Raw genomic sequence first — 20,422 nt, forward strand, 5'->3', positions numbered from 1 at the left:
TCATGAGATCAGTAGAAGAATTTTAGTGAAATATGCTTTATTCTATCTCCTTTAATGTATCCCTCTTTTAGTTGATAGATGCAAACAGAGTTGTTTTCGTATATGACTGTTGGTATTTTCTTTAAAGTTGAACCATATATATCTTGAACATGTTGGGTGATTGACCTTAAACCAAATATATTCTCAAATTACTTCATGAATTGCCAATATTTTTGCATGATTGACCTAATCCTATTCGCAAGTTGAATTTTTTTTTTTAAATTTTACCCTATCCTATTCGTGTGTTAAGAATATTTCAATCCTAACTCTACCTACGTTCTAAGTGTCTAAATCCTATCCCATTCTATCTGCAGAAAATCAAATTTTTTCAAACAAATATAAAATTCAATCGTTTGATTCATTTCAAATTTCATAATATTAATAAAAAATTGAGTGAACCTAATTTAAAAAACAGCATTAAAATTTCTAAATTCACTTGGTGTAATATGTGATATCTCAATATAAATTTTTTTTTAATTTTATTTTTATTTTAGGCTAATTTTATATAAAAAAAATAAATATACTAAATTAGTTAATTAAATAGCTAGTTTATAAGAAAGAGGTTGTAGATTTAATATCCACTTCTTTTTCGCATGTATATATATATATATATAAAAGATTTAGATTTTTTAAATTTTAAATTTTATTTTAAAGAGTAAAATATTATTTATTATCATTTATTTTATAAATAGAATAAAAAAATATAAAAAAAAATATTTAATAATAAAAGATCTCACTTTATTTTATATATATATAATATTAAGAGTGCAAAATAGTTACTCTCTACCCTACCCGCAGCTCTGCACGTGACGCTGACCATAGATACTGCAAAATAATTACTTTCTTTCTGCCCAGCGAGGCAACTACAACTATTAAGTGTGCATTACTTTCTGACATCGTTATGTTTTGATTTTTTGATAGTTTTAGATGTTATTTTGTTTATATATAGTTAGATGTCGTCTTTTCAAAATTTTTAGATGTTAATATTATGTTTTGATTTGTTTTGATATTTTGTTAATTTAAAATAAATATATTAAACTGAAAAACAAAATTTTAAAATATAATAAAAAATATTTAAAATTAAATAAAAAATTTTAAAAAAATGAACCGACAATAGAAAAGAAAAAAGAAATGAAAGAAAGTGAGAGAGTACATGTTTTTTAATGTAAAATTAATTTTTAAAATTTAAATATCAGAATTTATTAAAAGATTAAATGTTTGATTGCATGTAGAATTAGTTCCCCAATCTTAAAAAAATTGTCAGGACAAATATTTCTTTTTAGGGAAAGTACGAGGAGCCAATGAAATATTTATACAATGTGTACAATGGAGGTTTATGGAGTATTAGAGATATAATTATTAGTGTTACATTTTTCAATCAGCTGAAGCTTTTGGGATGAGTAGTATCATGACATAGTATTAAAGTGCTAGAAACATTAATTATTCATTTTTTTCTCACTAAACAGTAGAAACATTTTTTTAATCTATCATTTCAAATCATCCACTCTTGATCCCCAAGTCCCCAACTGAATCAGGAATACTTTTGGTAGTTTACCATTTTAATTTTTTTTTTTATATGAACAAATAATATGGCAGCAGCTACTAATATCAATATTGCTTCAACCGGGATCGTTCTGGAAGCGCTTACAAAAGACAACTACGACAACTGGAGCACTCTGGTCAAAAACTATCTTGTTGGTCAAGGTCTATGGCGTGGTATAGTTGAGGCTGATCAAAATAATAATAATAATAAATCAGAAACGGAAGAATGGATATCGAAGAACGCAAAGGCTTTACACGCCATTCAACTGGCGTGTGGATCAGAGAACCTCTCCAACATAAGAAAATTCGAAAAGGCCAGAGAGGCATGGAATCACTTGAAGATCTCATTCAGCAAAGACGTGAGAGCGTTTCCAGATTCAGATCAAAAACATGGCAGTCAGGTTCACAGGCTCCACAGTGCAGTAAAGAGAGGATACTGGAACGACGCGAAATCGTACATCAACAGGTACCCGGACTCTATATTCTGCACCGCATCCTCCACGGGAAGGACGGTTCTCCACGTGGCAGTGGCTTCTGGTAAGGAGAGGATCGTGAAGGAGCTAGTTAACATGGGGAACCAGCGGTTGCTGAAGATGCAGGACAAAAGGGGATACACTGCGCTTGCTCTTGTTGCTGAGTTAACGGACAACGTAGCTATGGCGGAGATGATGGTTGTTAAAGGAGGAGAGGAGTTGCTAACCATAAGGACCAAGCAAGACGATGATGAATATGTTGGTGGTTACATCAACGACCACCAGAATGGTGAGATTCCGGTTCTCATTGCTTCCAAGAAGGGTCACAAAGAAATGACGGCGTACCTGTTCTCTAAGACTCCTCCTTCTGTTTTCTTTGAGAAGGGAGGCCGTTATGGAATTATACTTCTTACGCGATGCATCTATGCAGAAATATTCGGTAATCTGTTGCAACTTAGTCGTCTCTGTTCATCTTCCCACATATCCTCTCTAACAATGGTTAAAAAACCATTAAAATTTATTATTTTAATTATCAGTGAATTATTAATATTTAAAAATATAAAATAAGATATATTATTAAATTATTAATTTAAAAAAATTAAATTAAAAAAATTAATTTAATAATTAAATAAGTCAATAAATTCTGATAGATCAATTTTTCTATCCTCTTTGGCTATTTTGGCTTCAAGTCTTCAACAGTCAACAACGCCCAGCTCCTTTTCTTTTGAATGTAATATAGAGTTGTTTGGTTATGCATTTTTCTTTTTTTTTTTTTTATAATTAAGAATCGACTATATGGTTGATTTTATTGTTAGATATAATACAAGTTAATATCTTAGTTATTATCTTTAAATATAAAAAATATTAAGTAATTAATATTTTTAACCTTTGTTCTGCATTTAAACTAATATTGATTAATTATAATTTTTTAAATATTGGTCGTGATATATCATTTGAACTAAGTGTAAAAAACACTATATTTGATTTTACTATTTTTTTTATAGAGGAGAAGGTTTGTCAATGTGAAACAAAAGCATTTTTTTAATTATTTAACATGTATTTTAAATGTGAAATTCCCAGCCTTAATACTAATTACTAAATAAAATATATTATTTTCACCATTATTCTAAATAAAATATTTTTTTTTTCGGTATTTATTCAGCTTTTTATTACATTTTCTCTGGGTATAGATGTTGCTGCCTCACTGATCCAACACAGGCTTAGTGGAGAATTGCGACTTGATCCTGAATCAGAATCAGTGGATCTACGGCCCATATATGCACTAGCTCACATGCCTTCTGCATTTCTTAGTGGAACCCAGCTTGGATTATGGCAGAGATTTATTTATCACTGTGAGTTTAATTTGCCCTTTCACAGAAAAATTGAATTATTTTCGAAGTATTATTGCTCACCTAACTATTTCGTTCAAGCATTGATTGTCATATATAATTTTCGTTTTTCATATATGGTCAACTTTTAACAACTTCTTGTTACATTATTACCTACCTAACCTTAGTTGGACATTCATACGTTGATTATTAATTTTCTTTTGAAAAATGCATGCTGAAATATAAAATTATTCGGACATACTATAAACATTGAATACTTGGATTATATTTATTGTGCATTAACATACTTCAAATAAAAAAGAAATTCTTAGAACGCCCTTTTGGAATATAAAAGTTCTTATGTGCCTTAACAACTTAAACATCAGAAAAAGAGATAGCTCTTAAAATATTGATTAAGACAATTACCTTATAAATAAGAATGGATAGAATAGAGTAGGATAGAGTTTGGATTTAACTTTAATTTTATTCGTTTTCAACCTGTGGATATTTGATTCTATCTGTAGTTACCAAAAAAATATATAGAGTAAAGTAATAATTAGGTCCTTGAAGATTTTGAATTTCGACTAATTAGTTTTTTTTAAAAAAAAAATATCAATTTAATCCTCTACGATAGTAAACGGTAGACACATGATGTCATTTTATTAATTCATCACGTAAAATTTAATAGTAGTACTTATATATATTGTTACTTACTATGACGTGCTTATTTATGAAAGATCGTTATGCAAATAACAACTTCTGAAACGAAGTTTCACATGTTTTAGTGGGATTTGTGATAAATAAAAAACAGTTGATAAATGTTATATGAAAATTCATAAGATAATAAATATTTAACTGTCCAAAATTACCTCCTATTTTTCAACTAGTTGACTACCCTTCTAATTGGTTCCCTAATGAAACCGTTTGTAGCTTAATTAAAACAGAAAAATTAACGGAAAGAAGCATCAACCAAGACTAATTAATAAAAGAGAATAATTACATCATCATTATTAAAAGACACCTATTTAAATAAAATTCATAAAGAAGGGCCAAAACATTATTTTAAAGAGACAACAATCCATTAATTAGTGGAGGATATGAGAGAAATAGAGAGAGAGCGCGCGCGCAAGCGTGGGTGGGAAACATAGGGAGGGGTAAGGATCCCAGGATTTAGAACCGAGAAGAGTATCGGTGAATAGAGATTGAGTCTTTCTCCTTTCTGTGAATAATCTGTCTGAAGACATATCGAAGAGAGAGTTATTTCATTTGTTCAACTGGACAGGACGGCACGCATCAATGATATCTATCTGTCCCGAAAAAACAAAGTGATAGTATATACATGTTTACTTTTATACAGTACACAACGAAAGGAGGGGCCTTGAAGGCTATAGCGAAAATGAAACGACTGAAGTAGCGAGGGAAGGTTGTTTTTGTGGGAGAGGCTAAATAAGAAGAAAGTCGGATACCGCGATCTTAAGTGAGGGACAAAGAGGAGATGATATGCAGCACCAACTGATTCGGCAGCCTCATAGAGAAGTAGTCCAGCGTGATTCTTTGTCAACTCCACAAGAAGTACAAACGACGAAAGTCGACAAGAACCTGCATGGGTATCGAGAGACTAAGAAGGTGGAAGTAGCAGTGGCGAAAGAAAATCTGGAATGGTTGCAGAGAACTCTTGTGGGGGGTACGACGAAGCCTATTGATTTCAGTTCTTTGAAGGAAATGATTGCCAAGAACTTGCCTACTGTTGTCCAAGTGCGGAAAATGAGAGCCTACAAAGCTCTTCTGACTTTTGATAGTATTCAACATGCGGATGAAATATACACCTTTAAAATGAATAGTCTCTTTCAATTTTTTCACAGGGTAAGGAGGTGGGAGGAATCGGAACATAGTAAGACTAGAAGAGTGTGGCTCGAATGCTTCGGGGTTGCATTGCATGCATGGTCAATTGATACCTTCAATACAATAGGAGGTCAATGGGGGGAAGTAGTTTGATGTGTAGCAGAGACGAAATTATGCAGCTCTTTTACTATAGGTCACGTGCAAATTGATACTTGTATAATGGACGTCATTCAGGAGTGGGTCCATATCACAATTGGCTCCGGTGGCTTTGAGATTTTTGTGAAGGAAGTTGGACATGAGTTATGTGACTTGTTGTGTTTGGGGAAAATAAGTGATCAAGGAATCACGAACTGTGAGCTATGGAACAATGGTATAACAAGCAAGAATCCAGGAATGAATAAATGGCAGAGAAGGCAAGCAGAGCCGTCGAATGAGGGAGGTCTGGACGATGGTTTGTTAATGGCAGTGGCACGGAGAAATGAAGATGATAAGGGTAGAGTCGTAATTCCTGATATAATTTTAAATAAATGGACCAGTTTCAGTACCAATCACAATTACAAGAAGATCGTAATCGATGAAGTAGTTAATGGCGATAATAAAGGAATTGCTAATTTTTTTGGGAGGGGGTGGGGGAACGTTATGAGCTATGATGGAGACTCGGATAGAACAATTACATGTGCATATAATGATTTGTATGATGGGCTGGACAGGGTTTTAAAATAAGATGAACCCAAAAAATGCTTGTCTTACTAAGAAGTGGGCCAGGCACAATAATAAGGAGTTGGGAGGTAACAATAGTTTGTTGGACCCAACATCATCATCTTCTAGTGGTTCTTCTCCTAGGCTACATCAGGGTGAGTTGGGTCGGGTGGTGAGCACGAAGAGACTGAGCAGATCTCTCATTACTGCGCATGCAAGGGAAGCTCGTCATGGTGACGGTGTGGACTTCCTCGAGTGTGACGGATGCACACGAGTTGGTGATGGTCACGAGGAGAGCCAGCTAGCCCGCGGATAAGATCACCACACCCGAACCATGGAAGATGTGCAGGTCGGAGATGGACAGGAAGGTAGCCGGTTGGTCCGTGGTGGAGATGTAATGTCTGGAGATGCCATTGATGAAGGTGGGAAGTGGGTCTGAGATTACGACACCCAGGGTCATGGTCCGGCCTCGTGGTGGGGCAGAACAGATGGTGATGGGAGCTGGCGATGGTGGAGGTGCTAATGATGCTGTGGAGAAGGATGGCAGTGCTCATGGTGTAGGAGATGCTGATGATGAAGGTGGATTTGATACGGGTGCAGGGATTAGTGAGACAGATGGCAACAAGCTCAATTTGGGACTTGTTGGAGGTAACGCGCTTGATCAAAATGGAAGGAGATTGGCGCTCGGGTATGATGGGAATGGCCTTGGAGGGGCTGGTATTGGGCATGAAGGAGTTTAAAATGATGCGGCGATAGGGACACTCGTTGTTCAGATTTGGAGGAGCAGATGCCGGAAAACAGAAGGACCTGGGAGCTGGGAATGGAATCAAGTGCTTTATTATACAATGAGGAGGATGACGTTATGGCAATTCTCTAAGCACAGAACAAAGAGCTCAAAAACGAAAGGTGGCAAAACAGAAGGCGAAGATGAGAAGATGCAGACCCAAAAATAATAAAAAGGTGTGTCAAACTCTTTTTAAATAATTTTTAGTGCCTGGAATTTTAGGAGGTTACGGGGTGATGGGAAGATGAGAATGGTGAAGGACCTAAACACTAAACATAACTTAGACCTGTTAGGATTGATTGAGACTAAAAGGCAGGTAGTGACGAGATTTGACGTTGCAAGAATATGGGGAAAAGATGGAATGGGGTGGGAATATGTTGGATCTGATGGTGCATTGGACAGACTATTGTTAATATGGGATGAAATGGTGTTTAAAATGAATAATTTCTATAAAGGGGAGAAGTGGTTGTGTGTTGAAGGATTCTTGTTAAAAAATAGTTTCAGTTGTGCTGTTATTTTGGTCTATGGTACGCATAATAGAGATGAGAAGACAAATATTTAGGAGGAGCTGAGTTACATTGCGAGGTTATGTCAGGTTTCTTGTTGTCTTCTGGAGGACTTTAATGAGATAGTACACATAGAGAAAAGAAAAGGTACTGCTAGTTTATATCTATCTGCTGAAGAATTCAAGATTTGTATACAAGATATGTGGTGGACGAAATTGTGATTCAATTGTTATTCCATTTTGCAAAATTCATTGCTTTTCATTCCCTGGTAATGGCGCCAAAAACATGATGCCAATATCATAGTTCACAACTCCGTTCAACTTAACCAGCAAGTGTACTGGGTCATCCAAGTAATACCTTACGTGAGTAAGGGTCGATCCCACAGAGATTGTTGGTATGAAGCAAGCTATGGTCATCTTGTAAATCTCAGTTAGGCAGATTAAATAGTTTTGGGTTTCGAAAATTAATAGTAAAAAGAAAATAAAAGGGATAGAAATACTTATGTAAATTAATAGTGGGAATTTCAGATAAGTGTATGGAGATGCTATGCTCCTCTTGAATCTCTACTTTCCTATTACAGTCATCCAATCCTTCCTACTCCTTTCCATGGCAAGCTGTATGTAGGGCATCACCGTTGTCAATGGTTACATCCCATCCTCTCAGTGAAAACGTTCCTATGCTCTGTCACAGCACGGCTAATCATCTGTCGGTTCTCAATCAGGTTGGAATAGTATCCCTTGATTCTTTTGCGCTTGTCATCACGCCCAGCCTTCAGGAGTTTGAAGCTCGTCACAGTCATTCAATCCCAGAATCCTACTCGGAATACCACAGACAAGGTTTAGACTTTCCGGATCCTCATGAATGCCGCCATCTATCTAGCTTATACCACGAAGATTCTGTTGGGGAATCTAAGAGATATGCGCCCGGCCAAGAGTAGAACGGAAGTGGTTGTCAGTCACGCGCGTTCATAGGTGAGAATGATGATGAGTGTCACGGATCATCACATTCATCAAAGTTAAGTGTAGCGTATATCTTGGAATAAGAATAGAAGAGAATTGAATAGAAAGTAATAATAATTGTATTGAAACTTGAGGTACAGCAGAGCTCCACACCCTTAATCTATGGTGTGCAGAAACTCCACTGTTGAAAATACACAAGTAAAAGGTTCAGGCATGGCCGAATAGCCAGCCCCCTTGAGTGATCAAGAGACCGAATAATCAAAGGCTAAACAGTCAAGAGATTAAACTGTCAAAAGATGTCTAATACAATAGTAACTTATCCTATTTATACTAGACTAGCTACTAGGATTTACATGAGTAAGTATTTGATGTATAAATCCACTTCCGGGGCCCACTTGGTGTATGCTTGGGCTGAGCTTGATCTATCCACGAGCTGAGACTTTTCTTGGAGTTGAACTCCAAGTTATAACGTGTTTTGGGCGTTCAACTCCGGATCATGACGTTTTTCTGGTGTTTAACTCCAGACAGCAGCATGTACTTGGCGTTCAACGCCAAGTTACGTCGTCAATTCCCAAATAAAGTATGAACTATTATATATTGCTGGAAAGCTCTGGATGTCTACATTCCAACGCCGTTGAGAGCGCGCCAATTGGAGTTCTGTAGCTCCAGAAAATCCATTTTGAGTGCAGGGAGGTCAGATTCCAACAGCATCAGCAGTCCTTTTGTCAGCCTTTTTTCAGAGTTTTGCTCAAATCCCTCAATTTCAGTCAGAAATTACCTGAAATCACAGAAAAACACACAAACTCATAGTAAAGTCCAGAAATGTGAATTTAACATAAAAACTAATGAAAACATCCCTAAAAGTAGCTTGAACTTACTAAAAACTACCTAAAAATAATGCCAAAAAGCGTATAAATTATCCGCTCATCAATATGCACTTAGTGGATTTGCCGCTTTCTGATTGTAAGTTTACGTGGTTCGAGGCCATTCATGCAGTCGTATTGATAGAGCTCTGATCAGTGTGGAATGGTTGGAAGAATTTCTAGATACTCGGTTAAGAAGGGGACCAAGGAGTTTGTCAGATCACTACCCTATAATTGTGGATGATAATAAGATGAGGGGTCTGAGGCCGTTCCGAAGTCTTGATTCATGGTTTACACATGAAGGGTTTTCCAGAATGGTTAAGGAGGAATGAAGGGGTTGGGGGAGATACAGTTCACTGATAAATTGAAGGTTTTGACAGTTCCATTAGGAAGATGGCATAAGGCCAATTTCAGTGAAATGGACAAGAAGATTATGAAGTTTGAGGAAGAGATCAAGAGGATTGATGATATGGTAAGCAATGGTGTCTATGATGGAACGATGGAGGAAAGGAGAAAGGCGTTAGTTACTTACTGCGAGAGATGGTATGTGAGGAAAGAAGTTCATTGGAAACAGATGTCTCGGTCTCGGTAAGTGAAGGATATAGACAAAAATACAAGATACTTTCACAACATAGCTTCAACAAGAAGGAGGAATAATAGGATTGATGTACTGGTAATTAATGGCAGACTGGTTAGGAATCAAGCCAGAATAAAAATTACTATCCGAGAGTTTTATAAGGATTTGTATCATCAGGAAGCTTCTCCTATGGTGGGTTTCAGAGATGGTCTGGTGAGTAAGGATAGATGAGGAAGATTCTGTGACTTTGGAGGTGTTGCCGTCGGCTGAGGAGATTAGAGAGGCAATGTGGGATTGTAAGCCATCTAAGGTGCCGGGTTATGATGGTTACAATATGAATTTTATTAAGAGGTACTGTGATGAGATTGGGTTTGAATTCATGACAGTTGTGATGGGGTTTTTCCAGATGTCCAAATTACCGGCTGATTCTGATATCACTTGGGTGGCGCTGGCACCAAAATTCATTGGGACGAAGGAGATTAAAGACCTGAGACCTATTAGTATGGTTAGATGTGTGTATAAGGTTATTTCGAATGTGTTATTTAGGAGGATGAGATCAGTGATGCCAAGATTAGTAGGGGAGACTTAGAGTGCATTTGTTAATGGTCGAAAAATACATGATGGTGCTCTCATTGCGTGTGTAACTGTACATTGGCTTAAACATAGAAAAAAAAAAGAGGCAGCAATAATCAAGCTTGATTTCCAAAAAGCTTATGAGAGAGTCAAGTGGAGTTTTGTGGATATTGTGTTACAAAAGATGGGGTTTGGGCGTAGATGAAGGGCATGGGTTATGGAGTGTGTGACCACAACATCTATGTCAGTCATGGTAAATGGTTCGCCATCTAAGCCGTTCAAAATAGAAAGGGGTTTGAGACAAGGTGACCCACTTTCTCCTTTCTTGTTTGTCCTAGTTGTGGATGTTTTGCATAGAATGTTTGGTAAGGTAGTCAGGAACAGACGTATTTCACCGTTGGTGGTTGGGAGAGATAGTATAGAGTTGTCACATCTTCAATTTGAAGATGACATTATCCTATTTTGTCCACCAGAAGAAGAGTCTGTTAAGAACTACAAGCGGCTTCTGCGATGCTTTGAGTTAATGTCAAGGCTAAGTATTAATTTTGATAAGTCCAGTTTGATTCCAATAATCAATTGTGAAGAGCAGCGGGTACATCGTATGTGTAGTTTGTTGAGTTGTAAGGAAGATACCCTTCTAGTCAAATACCTTGGAATCCCCTTAGGAGCAAATCTGAGGTTGGTGAAGACCTGAAAGCCTGTTATAGACAAAGTGGAGGAGAAACTGAGTCTTTGAAAAGTTAAGGTGCTAAACAAAGTTGGAAAGTTGGTGTTAATCCAATCAGTTTTAAATAGTTTATCAGTCTATTATTTGAGCTTATATAAGATGCCGAAGGCTGTTGCTTAGAAGTTGATTTTCTTGCAGAGAAGATTCCTGTGAAGCACGGAAGATGGTAAGAATGGTATGGCACTAGTGAGGTAGGAAGTGGTCCAGACTTCGAAGAAGCTAGGTGGGTTGGGAGTTGGAGATGCTATGGTTCGTAATACAGCACTGTTGTTTAAGTGGTGGTGGCGGTTTGCAAAGAAAAAGTGCCCATTATGGAAGAAGGTGGTGTGCTCCTGTAATAATCTGAATTCGAATGAGCTGCTGTCCACTCAAGTACTACCTATGAGAGGAGGACCATGGAAGAATATGTGCCAGATACAATTCAAGGAGCAACATATAAAGGATAAGATGGTTACTGGCTTGTCTGTGGAGGTTGGAAATGAGCGACAGACCTGATTTTGGGAGGATGTCTGGTTACTTTGTGGCTCTTTAAAAGATCAGTTCTTCAGGCTCTTCTTTGTTACAAACCAATGTGGATCTATTATAGGGGTTTGCGGATTTTGGGATGGGTTAGAGTGGATTTGGAACTTCCATTGGAAGCGAGAACTGTTTCAATGGGAGTTAGATCTCCTGAGTCAATTACACGAGGTTTTGAGACCTGTGAGACTAGTGAATAATAGAGAGGATAGAGTTGTGTGGAAATATGATAGACAGAGTATTTTTTTGACTAACTCATTTGTGTAGGTGTTGTAGGAGAAAATGCTTCCAGAGGATGTTACCAGTTACATCTTCACCAAGACCGTCTGGAAATGTTTAGTTCCACCAAGAGTGGAGTTGTTTACTTGGTTTGTATTGATAGCTAGAGTGAATACGAAGAAAAGACTAAGTCGATTTGGGATTAGTCGTCAGGAAGATAATGCATGTGTTTTATGTAACAAGGATGTTGAACAGGTCCACCACTTGTTTCTTGACTATGAATTTGCTTGGCAGGTGTGGAATACTTGGATGTCTGTGTTTGGCTATCAGTGGTCTTTTTCGGGTTCGATGAAGGAACATTTCTTGAGCTGGACAGAAGAGCCGAGGAAAAAAGAGGATCGAAAGCAGTGGTTGTTATGCTTTTGTGCGATCATTTGGAACATTTGGCTAGAAAGGAATCGAAGAATTTTTTAAAATAACAGCAAGTGTGTAGAAAAAATTATCACCATGACATTTCTTAACTGCAATGAGTGAAGATGTGTGAATCTTCTTTGTTGTTGATAGATTGACTAGAAATGACATGAAGATATTTTCTTGTGTTGTATTTGTGCTTTATTATCTGTTTGCAGTATTTGACTGGTTCTGTATGTTCCATTCTAGTATGTTGAATTCTTTATTTTTTTTAAAAAAATAATGCCATTAATTAATCACTTAGTCTAATTCATTTTATGATTGTTTTTAATACAGAAAAGAAAATATTCATTTTACTCTTTCCAGCATGAGTAGTTCATTTATCTTCTTGATCTTTGGTGAAAGTCTAACTTTTTTTTTCAGGGAAAAAACATCACATATAAGAACCAGTTACCATAAATAATACAAATAATAACTATAATTTTAATGTAACTAATAATTGCAATATCACCAAGTAATAAGACAAAATAAATTTGTACGACAAAAACTATTGCTAGATCATCCAAACTAGGTTGTCAAAGCAAAAAAAGCTCAATTTGACAACGGTCGATCTCTCTTTTTATCTCTCAACTAATTAAATTTTTTCAATCATATATTTTTAAGTATTAATGGCTAAACAATAAAAATTATTGAAATATATTTTATTTAAAAACAAAATTAATGTGTATGTATCAATAGTGTTAGAAGATAATACTCGAGATATTATCACATTAATAAAAGAAAATTAAGCGATTTAGCATTATTAAATTTAGAGATTTAGAGTTTTAAATTTGTAGATTAAGGTTTTTATTTATTTATTTTTAATATTTTTTAGTTTCAAAGATTGATTAAGGATATTATTGTCTATTTAAAAATCTTTTAATCCTTTTTTTCTATTTTTTCTTAATTTTAATGAAATTGATCTTTTTTAATAATTAATTATTGTTAGTGGTCCTTAAGATTAATCTTTCTTTAAAAGTTAAAACAGTTAATATATTATTAGCTGGGTTAATAGTCAAATTTATTTTCGAAAGATCACTTATTCTTTAAATTAGTCTTCAAATTATTTTTTTAGTCATGTTAGTTCTTGAAAAATAAAACGTAAGTTAAATTGGTCCTTCCGTTAGTTAGACGATGACGTATCACGTTAAATGCCACGTGTTACTATATGATTGATTGACGTGTCAGATCAGTGACACCTAACATGTCACGTGTCACTTGACATGTAAAAAAGTTATTTATAATCAAAATAGTCATTGAAAGTTCAGACGTAAATCATTTTCATCCCTAAAATTTTAAAAATTAATCAAATTAGTCCTTATATATATATTTTTATTTTTTTCATAATATTAAATTTAAAATATTTTTTGATAGTACTAATTTTAATATTATTTTTAGATCTTAATAAACAAAATTCTCTTTAGATAAAAATAATTAAATTATTATAAAATTATTTTATCATTTGTATTTTAAAGTTTTATCTTTTCAAATTGTAATTTTTTTATAGTAAATTTTTTTATTTAAATGAATTTATCCAATTATTGTTGATTATATATTAAAAAATTTAATATTTTAAATTTCACTAAATAATATAGTAGTTATTTTAAAATTTAAATCTTTTAAATTTTTAAAATTATAATTTTATTATTATTTAATTTATATGGTAGAACTTAATAATTAAAAAATCGATATGTCGAATCATTGTTGAATCTTAATATTTTAATATAAAATATTTATATGGTAGAACTCAAATTATTGTTGAATCTTAATGACTAGTATATAACTAGTATATACTAAATTAATATTTTGAATTTTACTAAATAAATATAGTAGTTATTTTAAATATTTTAATTTTTTATTCAACAAGTGATCCTATAACTCGGTTTTTAAATTATTGAGTTCTATTATATAAATTAAACAATAATATAAATTATAATTTTAAAAAATTTAAAAGATTTAAATTTTGAAATAATTACTATATTATTTAGTGAAATTTAAAATATTAAATTTTTAAATATATAATCAACAATAATTTGATAAACTCATTTAAATAAAACAAATTTACTATAAAAAAAAAGCTTACAATAAAAATGTAAAACTTTAAAATTCAAATGACAAAATAATTTATAATAATTTAATTATTTTTATTATTTTATGTAAAGAGAATTTTGTTTATTAAGGTCAAAAAATAATATTAAAATTAGTACTATCAAAAAATATTTTAAATTTAATATTATGAAAAAAATTATATAAGGACTAATTTGATTAATTTTTAAAATTTTAGGAATGAAAATGATTTATGTTTAGACTTTTAGAGATTATTTTGATTATAAATAACCTTTTTACATATTAAGTGATATGTGACGTGCTAAGTGTCACTGACTTGACACGTCAACCAATCATTTAGTGACACGTGACACTTAACGTGACACGTCATTATGCTACGTCCACGTGACATTTAACGTGACACGTTATCATTTAACGAACAGAAAGACCAATTTGACTTACGTTTTATATTTCAAAGACTAATATGATTAAAAAAATTATTTGAAAACTAATTTAAAGAATAAATAATATTTCAAATATGAATTTGACTATTAATTATTGTTAGCTATTACATTTACATCCATACATCCTCGGTAAACGTGTATGCAAGTAATAACAAGGAATAAATGAATAATAGTAGCTAGAAAGAAAGTATGTGCTATAATGAAGAATTTGAAAGATTATTAATTTTTAAATGAAAAATTAATAAAGTAAAAAATGAGAAAATTTAATTATCTTTTAATTTAAATAATAAAATTTCTCACTTTTTTTTATTTTAAAAGGTCTTTTTCCAACTATTTGACTGCAGGTCTGAAGCTGAAGACACTCCTAAAGCTTTCTAATAAAAGTATGGAGATTATATTACATGTTGATCCGGACGACACAAAGGCAAATATCTTGGCTAATCTTATTGCAACTTCTCCTTTAGACAAAATCTCTAGTGGACTTCGAAAACTTCCCGGTGCGTAAGATTAGATGAATGCCCCTAATTTTTAATTAAATCTAATGCAGTAGTGATGTTTTCTGGTTTAAATTGATATAAATTCGTTCAATTCTTTTTGAGAAATATCTATTATAAATAAATGGTTTTGACTGTTATTATAAAGAAAAAAAAAATTATGGCTGATTTTAATTTTGTAAAAAAATGGCTTTCCTAATGAAACCTATACATTTTTGCTTATTAGCTTTTCTATTTTCGCTTTCTTAAAACAGCTGTAATAAGTTCAGTTACACGTGTAGTTTAATTTTAATATACTAATAATGTAAAATAATTTTATACGTTAATTCAATTATATAACATTATATTAATAAAAGTAACTATTTTTTACATTAACGGCGTAAATAATCATTTAAAAGAATAGATATGATTAAATTCATTGTAAAAGGCTTTTCACATCAAAATTAAACTCTAAATTCATATAGTGGTTTTTTTTCTTCCGGTTTTTTCTTTATGCGTCAATTATTAGATTCTTTCTTGAACTTGGTGGTTACTGAAATGTTATCAGGGAGTGAGAAAATATATGAGATGAAAAAGAACCATCATCTAGCATGTGAGATTCTGAAATGGTTGAGCAAAAAAATATCGGAATTAGACGAAACCAAGCTACATAAGTGCTTCGCTTACGACTCCATGTTGCATGCAGCAAAGTATGGACTTGTTGAGTTCATAGATTCAATGAGGCATGCAAATCCTGACCTTCTGTGGGCCATGGACAAAAATGAAAGAGGCATATTTTCACATGCAATTGCGTATCGTCATGACACAGTTTTCAGATTCATTCATGAGATCGAGGGGCGTAAAGAGATGATTGCATCCCGTGAAGACGTCTTCGATAATAACATTTTGCATCTTGCAGCTGAACTAGGCCCTTCCTCTTACCTTGGCAGATTTCCCAATTCAGCATTGCAAATGCAAAAAGAACTTCAATGGTTTAAGGTCCTCTCTCTGACTCATAAGTGTGTGTCTATGCACTCACATTCATTTAATAACTGTTTGGTTTCATTTTTAATGATTTTTATTTTTATATAAATTTTGTATAAAAAAAGAAAAATAATAGAAAAAACAAAAATAACCTTTTCACACTTTTATTAAAATTTGTATTACTAATCTTAAATGGTGAAAATTTAAGTATAAAACAAGAGAGAATTAGAGATTTATATATATAGTGGTGCTTATTTGTATAAAAATGTCTTTGTATATAAATTATAGGTAAGATGTAGATATTTTTTATATTAAACAGTTTAGTTAAATATATCAAATTATTTAACCATTTTAAATAATTAATTCTCATATGAAAACATCTAGTCATCATATCATATGTAGGCTATTATGACTTGTTCATCAAGTAATGATGTTAAATAACAATAATAGCTAGCTGCTACTGGCTATAACTGTTTCCAACTACTTCTAACAATCTCTAATAATTTCTATTAACCTTTAACTACTTTATCAGTTTTCTTATCACTTGAACTCTTACTATTCATCTTCTTATGAGTTATTCCCATTTTTCATCTATATATAAAAGATCAATTATCACAATTTATCTTTTCATCTATATATAGAAAACGGGATGAAAATGCAAATCAAACACAAACTACCTCTAGAGTTTACTTCTCTCTTTCAACGTGTACTTATGTATGTAACTATGTATCTATATATGTGTCATTTCTTAAAACATGAAAAGATATCAGACAAACAAAAAGCATATCAAATAAACTGTCGCAAACTCGCAGTTGTTGTTGCAATCCGGTTAGTGATTATGTCACAAATATCAATTTATTTAGACCATTATTATATCTATACATATGTATTTGTAATATTAGAATTTTTCTTTTCCAAATATTTATTCAATTGGACTAAATTGTTTATAAACTAATATTTGTTCTAGAAATTTTGAATATTCACTTATTCAGTAGGAAATATAAATGAGCAATAATTATCATGTACCACATGCATGCAGGCGGTGGAAAGAATTGTGCCTGCCAAGTGCAAAGAAGCCAAAAATGCAGATGGCAAGAAGCCTCGTGAACTGTTTACCAAAACTCATGAGGAATTGGTAAAAGCTGGTGAAAAATGGGCAAGAGATATTGCAGGTTCTTTTACACTCGTTGGTACTCTCATTATTACTATGATGTTTGCTGCAGCCTTCACTGTCCCAGGTGGAAACGATCAAAATACTGGCATTCCAATCTTTCTAAAAAAACGTGCTTTTAAAGTCTTCATCATAGCAGATGCAGTGTCTCTCATCACATCTTCTTCTTCTGTTTTGAGTTTCATTTGGATCCTCACTTCGCGATATGCTGAGAATGATTTTCTATGGAAGTTACCTGTCAAGTTACTTTTGGGCCTCATCACCCTCTTCTTTTCCGTGTTATCCATGATGATAGCCTTTGTGTCTGCACTTTTTATGATGCTAGAGGGGAATCGAGGTGTTGTGATAGCAACAACGTCACTTGCAGTTGTTCCAGTCTTGGTACTCATACCCACATTGTTGATCCTCTTCTTTGAGATTTTAGTATCTACATTAAGATCACCCAAATTACTCACTTCTAAGAAAAAGAACAAAAAAGATTAATCGATGAATGCTTTCTTTTGTCGTTAATTAGTTGTTTTATCTGTATTTTATTCAATATTAATTAGAATTTGAACTTATATAATGCTTTTGAAGAAGTTTCTTTTGTCAAAGAAGAAGGTTGAAACGAATAAAAATTCATTGTAAAAATTGAATAGTTTTCCTATCCTAAAATATAAAATGATCAGTATTGTTTAGGCAAAAGCAAACAATTACTTGATTAATCTATCAATTTTGTTTCTATACGTGATTATGAATATATGAAGTGTCACACTTCACTAACCGCAAATTAGTAAATTACAAGCTCCCACCGAAATGACTATATATCATATCAATAATTAGCCATTCGTCAAACTGAACAGAAATTAGAAACAAGCATGGCATTGATGCTGGAAAGAATGAACTAGAATCTCTCAAACATTATGAACACAATTTATTCCACACTAATAATATATGTCTTCCAAAACAATAAGCAACACACGTATAAAGTAGAAACTATAAAAAACACTAAGAAGATGAAGAGACCATACATATCATTCAAACAAGAGTTCACAAGCTGTAGAGTTCCTAGGAACCTTGGATATCTTTTTTAAAATTTTGGATCCTATCTCCTTCACTTGAGGAACTCGAGCAACATATGGTCATTTCTTTAACACACTTACATTCTTTATTATATATGTTGCAAATTGAATATCAACATCAGCACCAACAAAATTCTATAGAATAGAGGATCTTAGGTGCGACGAAAGGCATATGGTCATTTTCTTTAACACATTTGTATTTTCGGAAGTACCTTCAAGGAATTCAATATCTAAGTCAACAAAAATTTAGATAGGTTTATGTGTGACTAAATTGAAAAAAATAGAATAAGCAACGATACATGACCAGAAATATTATTATATTTTGTCAGTATTTGATTAATAATAATTTGTATTTTTACAGATGTTTTATACGCAAAAATTATATAATTTACATTTATATTTATCAAAATTTTACACACATAAATCAATACATTTTATATCCACATTTTTTAGAATTTACACATATAAATTAATAAAATTTATTTGTTAACGATAATTTAGTGTTTGGACTAACTAAAATAATGACAAAAATACTAAAAATTTTTCAAATAAAATAGTAACAATATAAAATTTAATCATCTGTTAGAGATGCTTTTTGAAGATCATGAATGATTTTTTTTTTTTTTTACAAAGAGTGGGAAATTACTCCCAATATTTAAGTTGGTTATTAGCTTGGGAAAGAAGCATCTAGCTTACTCCCAAGTTGGTTGGATACGGATTTTAATACCCGTATCTAAGTAGTTCGACCCATGTGAATAAAAATACATGGATTGTGATTGATACTATTAGGCAAAATTTGTGCAGCCTAATTTTAGATTCCTTCTTATCTGATAGTGGATTGTAAACTAAACTTATGTCTATCAGATTTGAACACATACCATTATCAGGATCTATCGCTGAAGTTTTAGAGTTGGTTTCGTTGTTTTTATCAGGCGGCTAAAATTATTAGATTTCGGCCTTCAATTTCTGAGTGTAATCTTCCAGTATCACACACGTTATGATTAGGATAACAGTTAAATAATTGACTTTAAACTAAACAAATTTAAAATTTAGAATTTATTTAAACTTACATAATGGTCACTGACCGCTCGTCAGCAAATCTCTTCTTGTTGGCTTTTAAAGTATAGGAATACTTAAAAGTCCCTACCAGCATTGCTTCATGGTCCAACAATTTAGACTACAAATTAATATATTAACTAATAAAATAAATTTGAAGCCTTCATTATAAGTAAAATAGACCTCCAGTTTCTTCTTGATGTTTGGACGGTTCCACGACGTGAGGTGGTTGCACCCCTTACGAACGTCGCTCATCATCTATTAAAAACATTTGGCTATCCGGTGGTTGTAGATCTTCCGGATCATAAGATTATACTTTGCATCCCATATGAATTTCAACTGTACAAAGTAATTCACTAACATTAGTTAGTCAGAATAAAATACAGTTCAAATAAAGTTAATTAATTAAACATTATTGGATTCTTACCGCCCACTTTTGAAACCATTGATCTCTAGTCACAGCCGGAATCTGTGTGTAGGTCATCCACGGGTGGTCATAACGTCAAAGATATCTTGTGTGCAAGCATTGGAATTTGGTGCAAACCTAGTAGAAAGAAAACTAACGTTAAAAAGCTCATAAAAACACATAAACTTAAGATTAAACAAACACATAAACTGAATGTACTCACGATTACATGTCATCGGGCCAAATCCTCAACCGGATGACGGGCGGTGATGGAGGAGTATCCTGCTAGAGGACATCAGAGGAATCACCCACCGCGGACTCTGTCGACGTTGTCGATGCATCTGCAGGGGCGTAGTAAAAGAAGGCACGTTCTTTGAATTTGGAATCATGATAAATTGCTGGTCTGTTGGACCTGCCTGTGATGTCACATGGTTCGATAGAGTAGCCGAAATAAAGGGTAATAATTGGACAATTTTTGGGGATTTGATAGAATCCTGCCTTTTACTACAACCATATAACTCTCTCGAACTACCTCTACTATCTGTCGTTATGTCTGCACACCAAAATATATTAATACACTCAATATAGTAAACATATTAATAAGTTTAAAATGTAAACCAAAAATTTAGGCTCGGGTCATATTCCGAGGAAGGGATATTTAGAT

The 20,422-nt window shown here is 33.0% G+C and overlaps 1 protein-coding gene across 1 annotated transcript; it reads left to right on the plus strand.

Moving 5' to 3' along the window:
• Positions 1-1,502: 1,502 nt before the first annotated feature.
• Positions 1,503-17,924, plus strand: LOC112797353 (uncharacterized). The gene is made up of 5 exons (XM_025840233.3): positions 1,503-2,493; positions 3,245-3,406; positions 14,952-15,104; positions 15,649-16,079; positions 17,104-17,924. The coding sequence occupies exons 1-5, from the start codon at positions 1,629-1,631 to the stop codon at positions 17,716-17,718; spliced, it is 2,226 nt and encodes a 741-aa protein (XP_025696018.1). The 5' UTR covers positions 1,503-1,628; the 3' UTR covers positions 17,719-17,924.
• The last annotated feature ends 2,498 nt before the right edge of the window (positions 17,925-20,422 follow it).

Source organism: Arachis hypogaea, chromosome 4, assembly GCF_003086295.3.
Source record: "Arachis hypogaea cultivar Tifrunner chromosome 4, arahy.Tifrunner.gnm2.J5K5, whole genome shotgun sequence".
Lineage (NCBI taxonomy): Eukaryota > Viridiplantae > Streptophyta > Magnoliopsida > Fabales > Fabaceae > Arachis > Arachis hypogaea.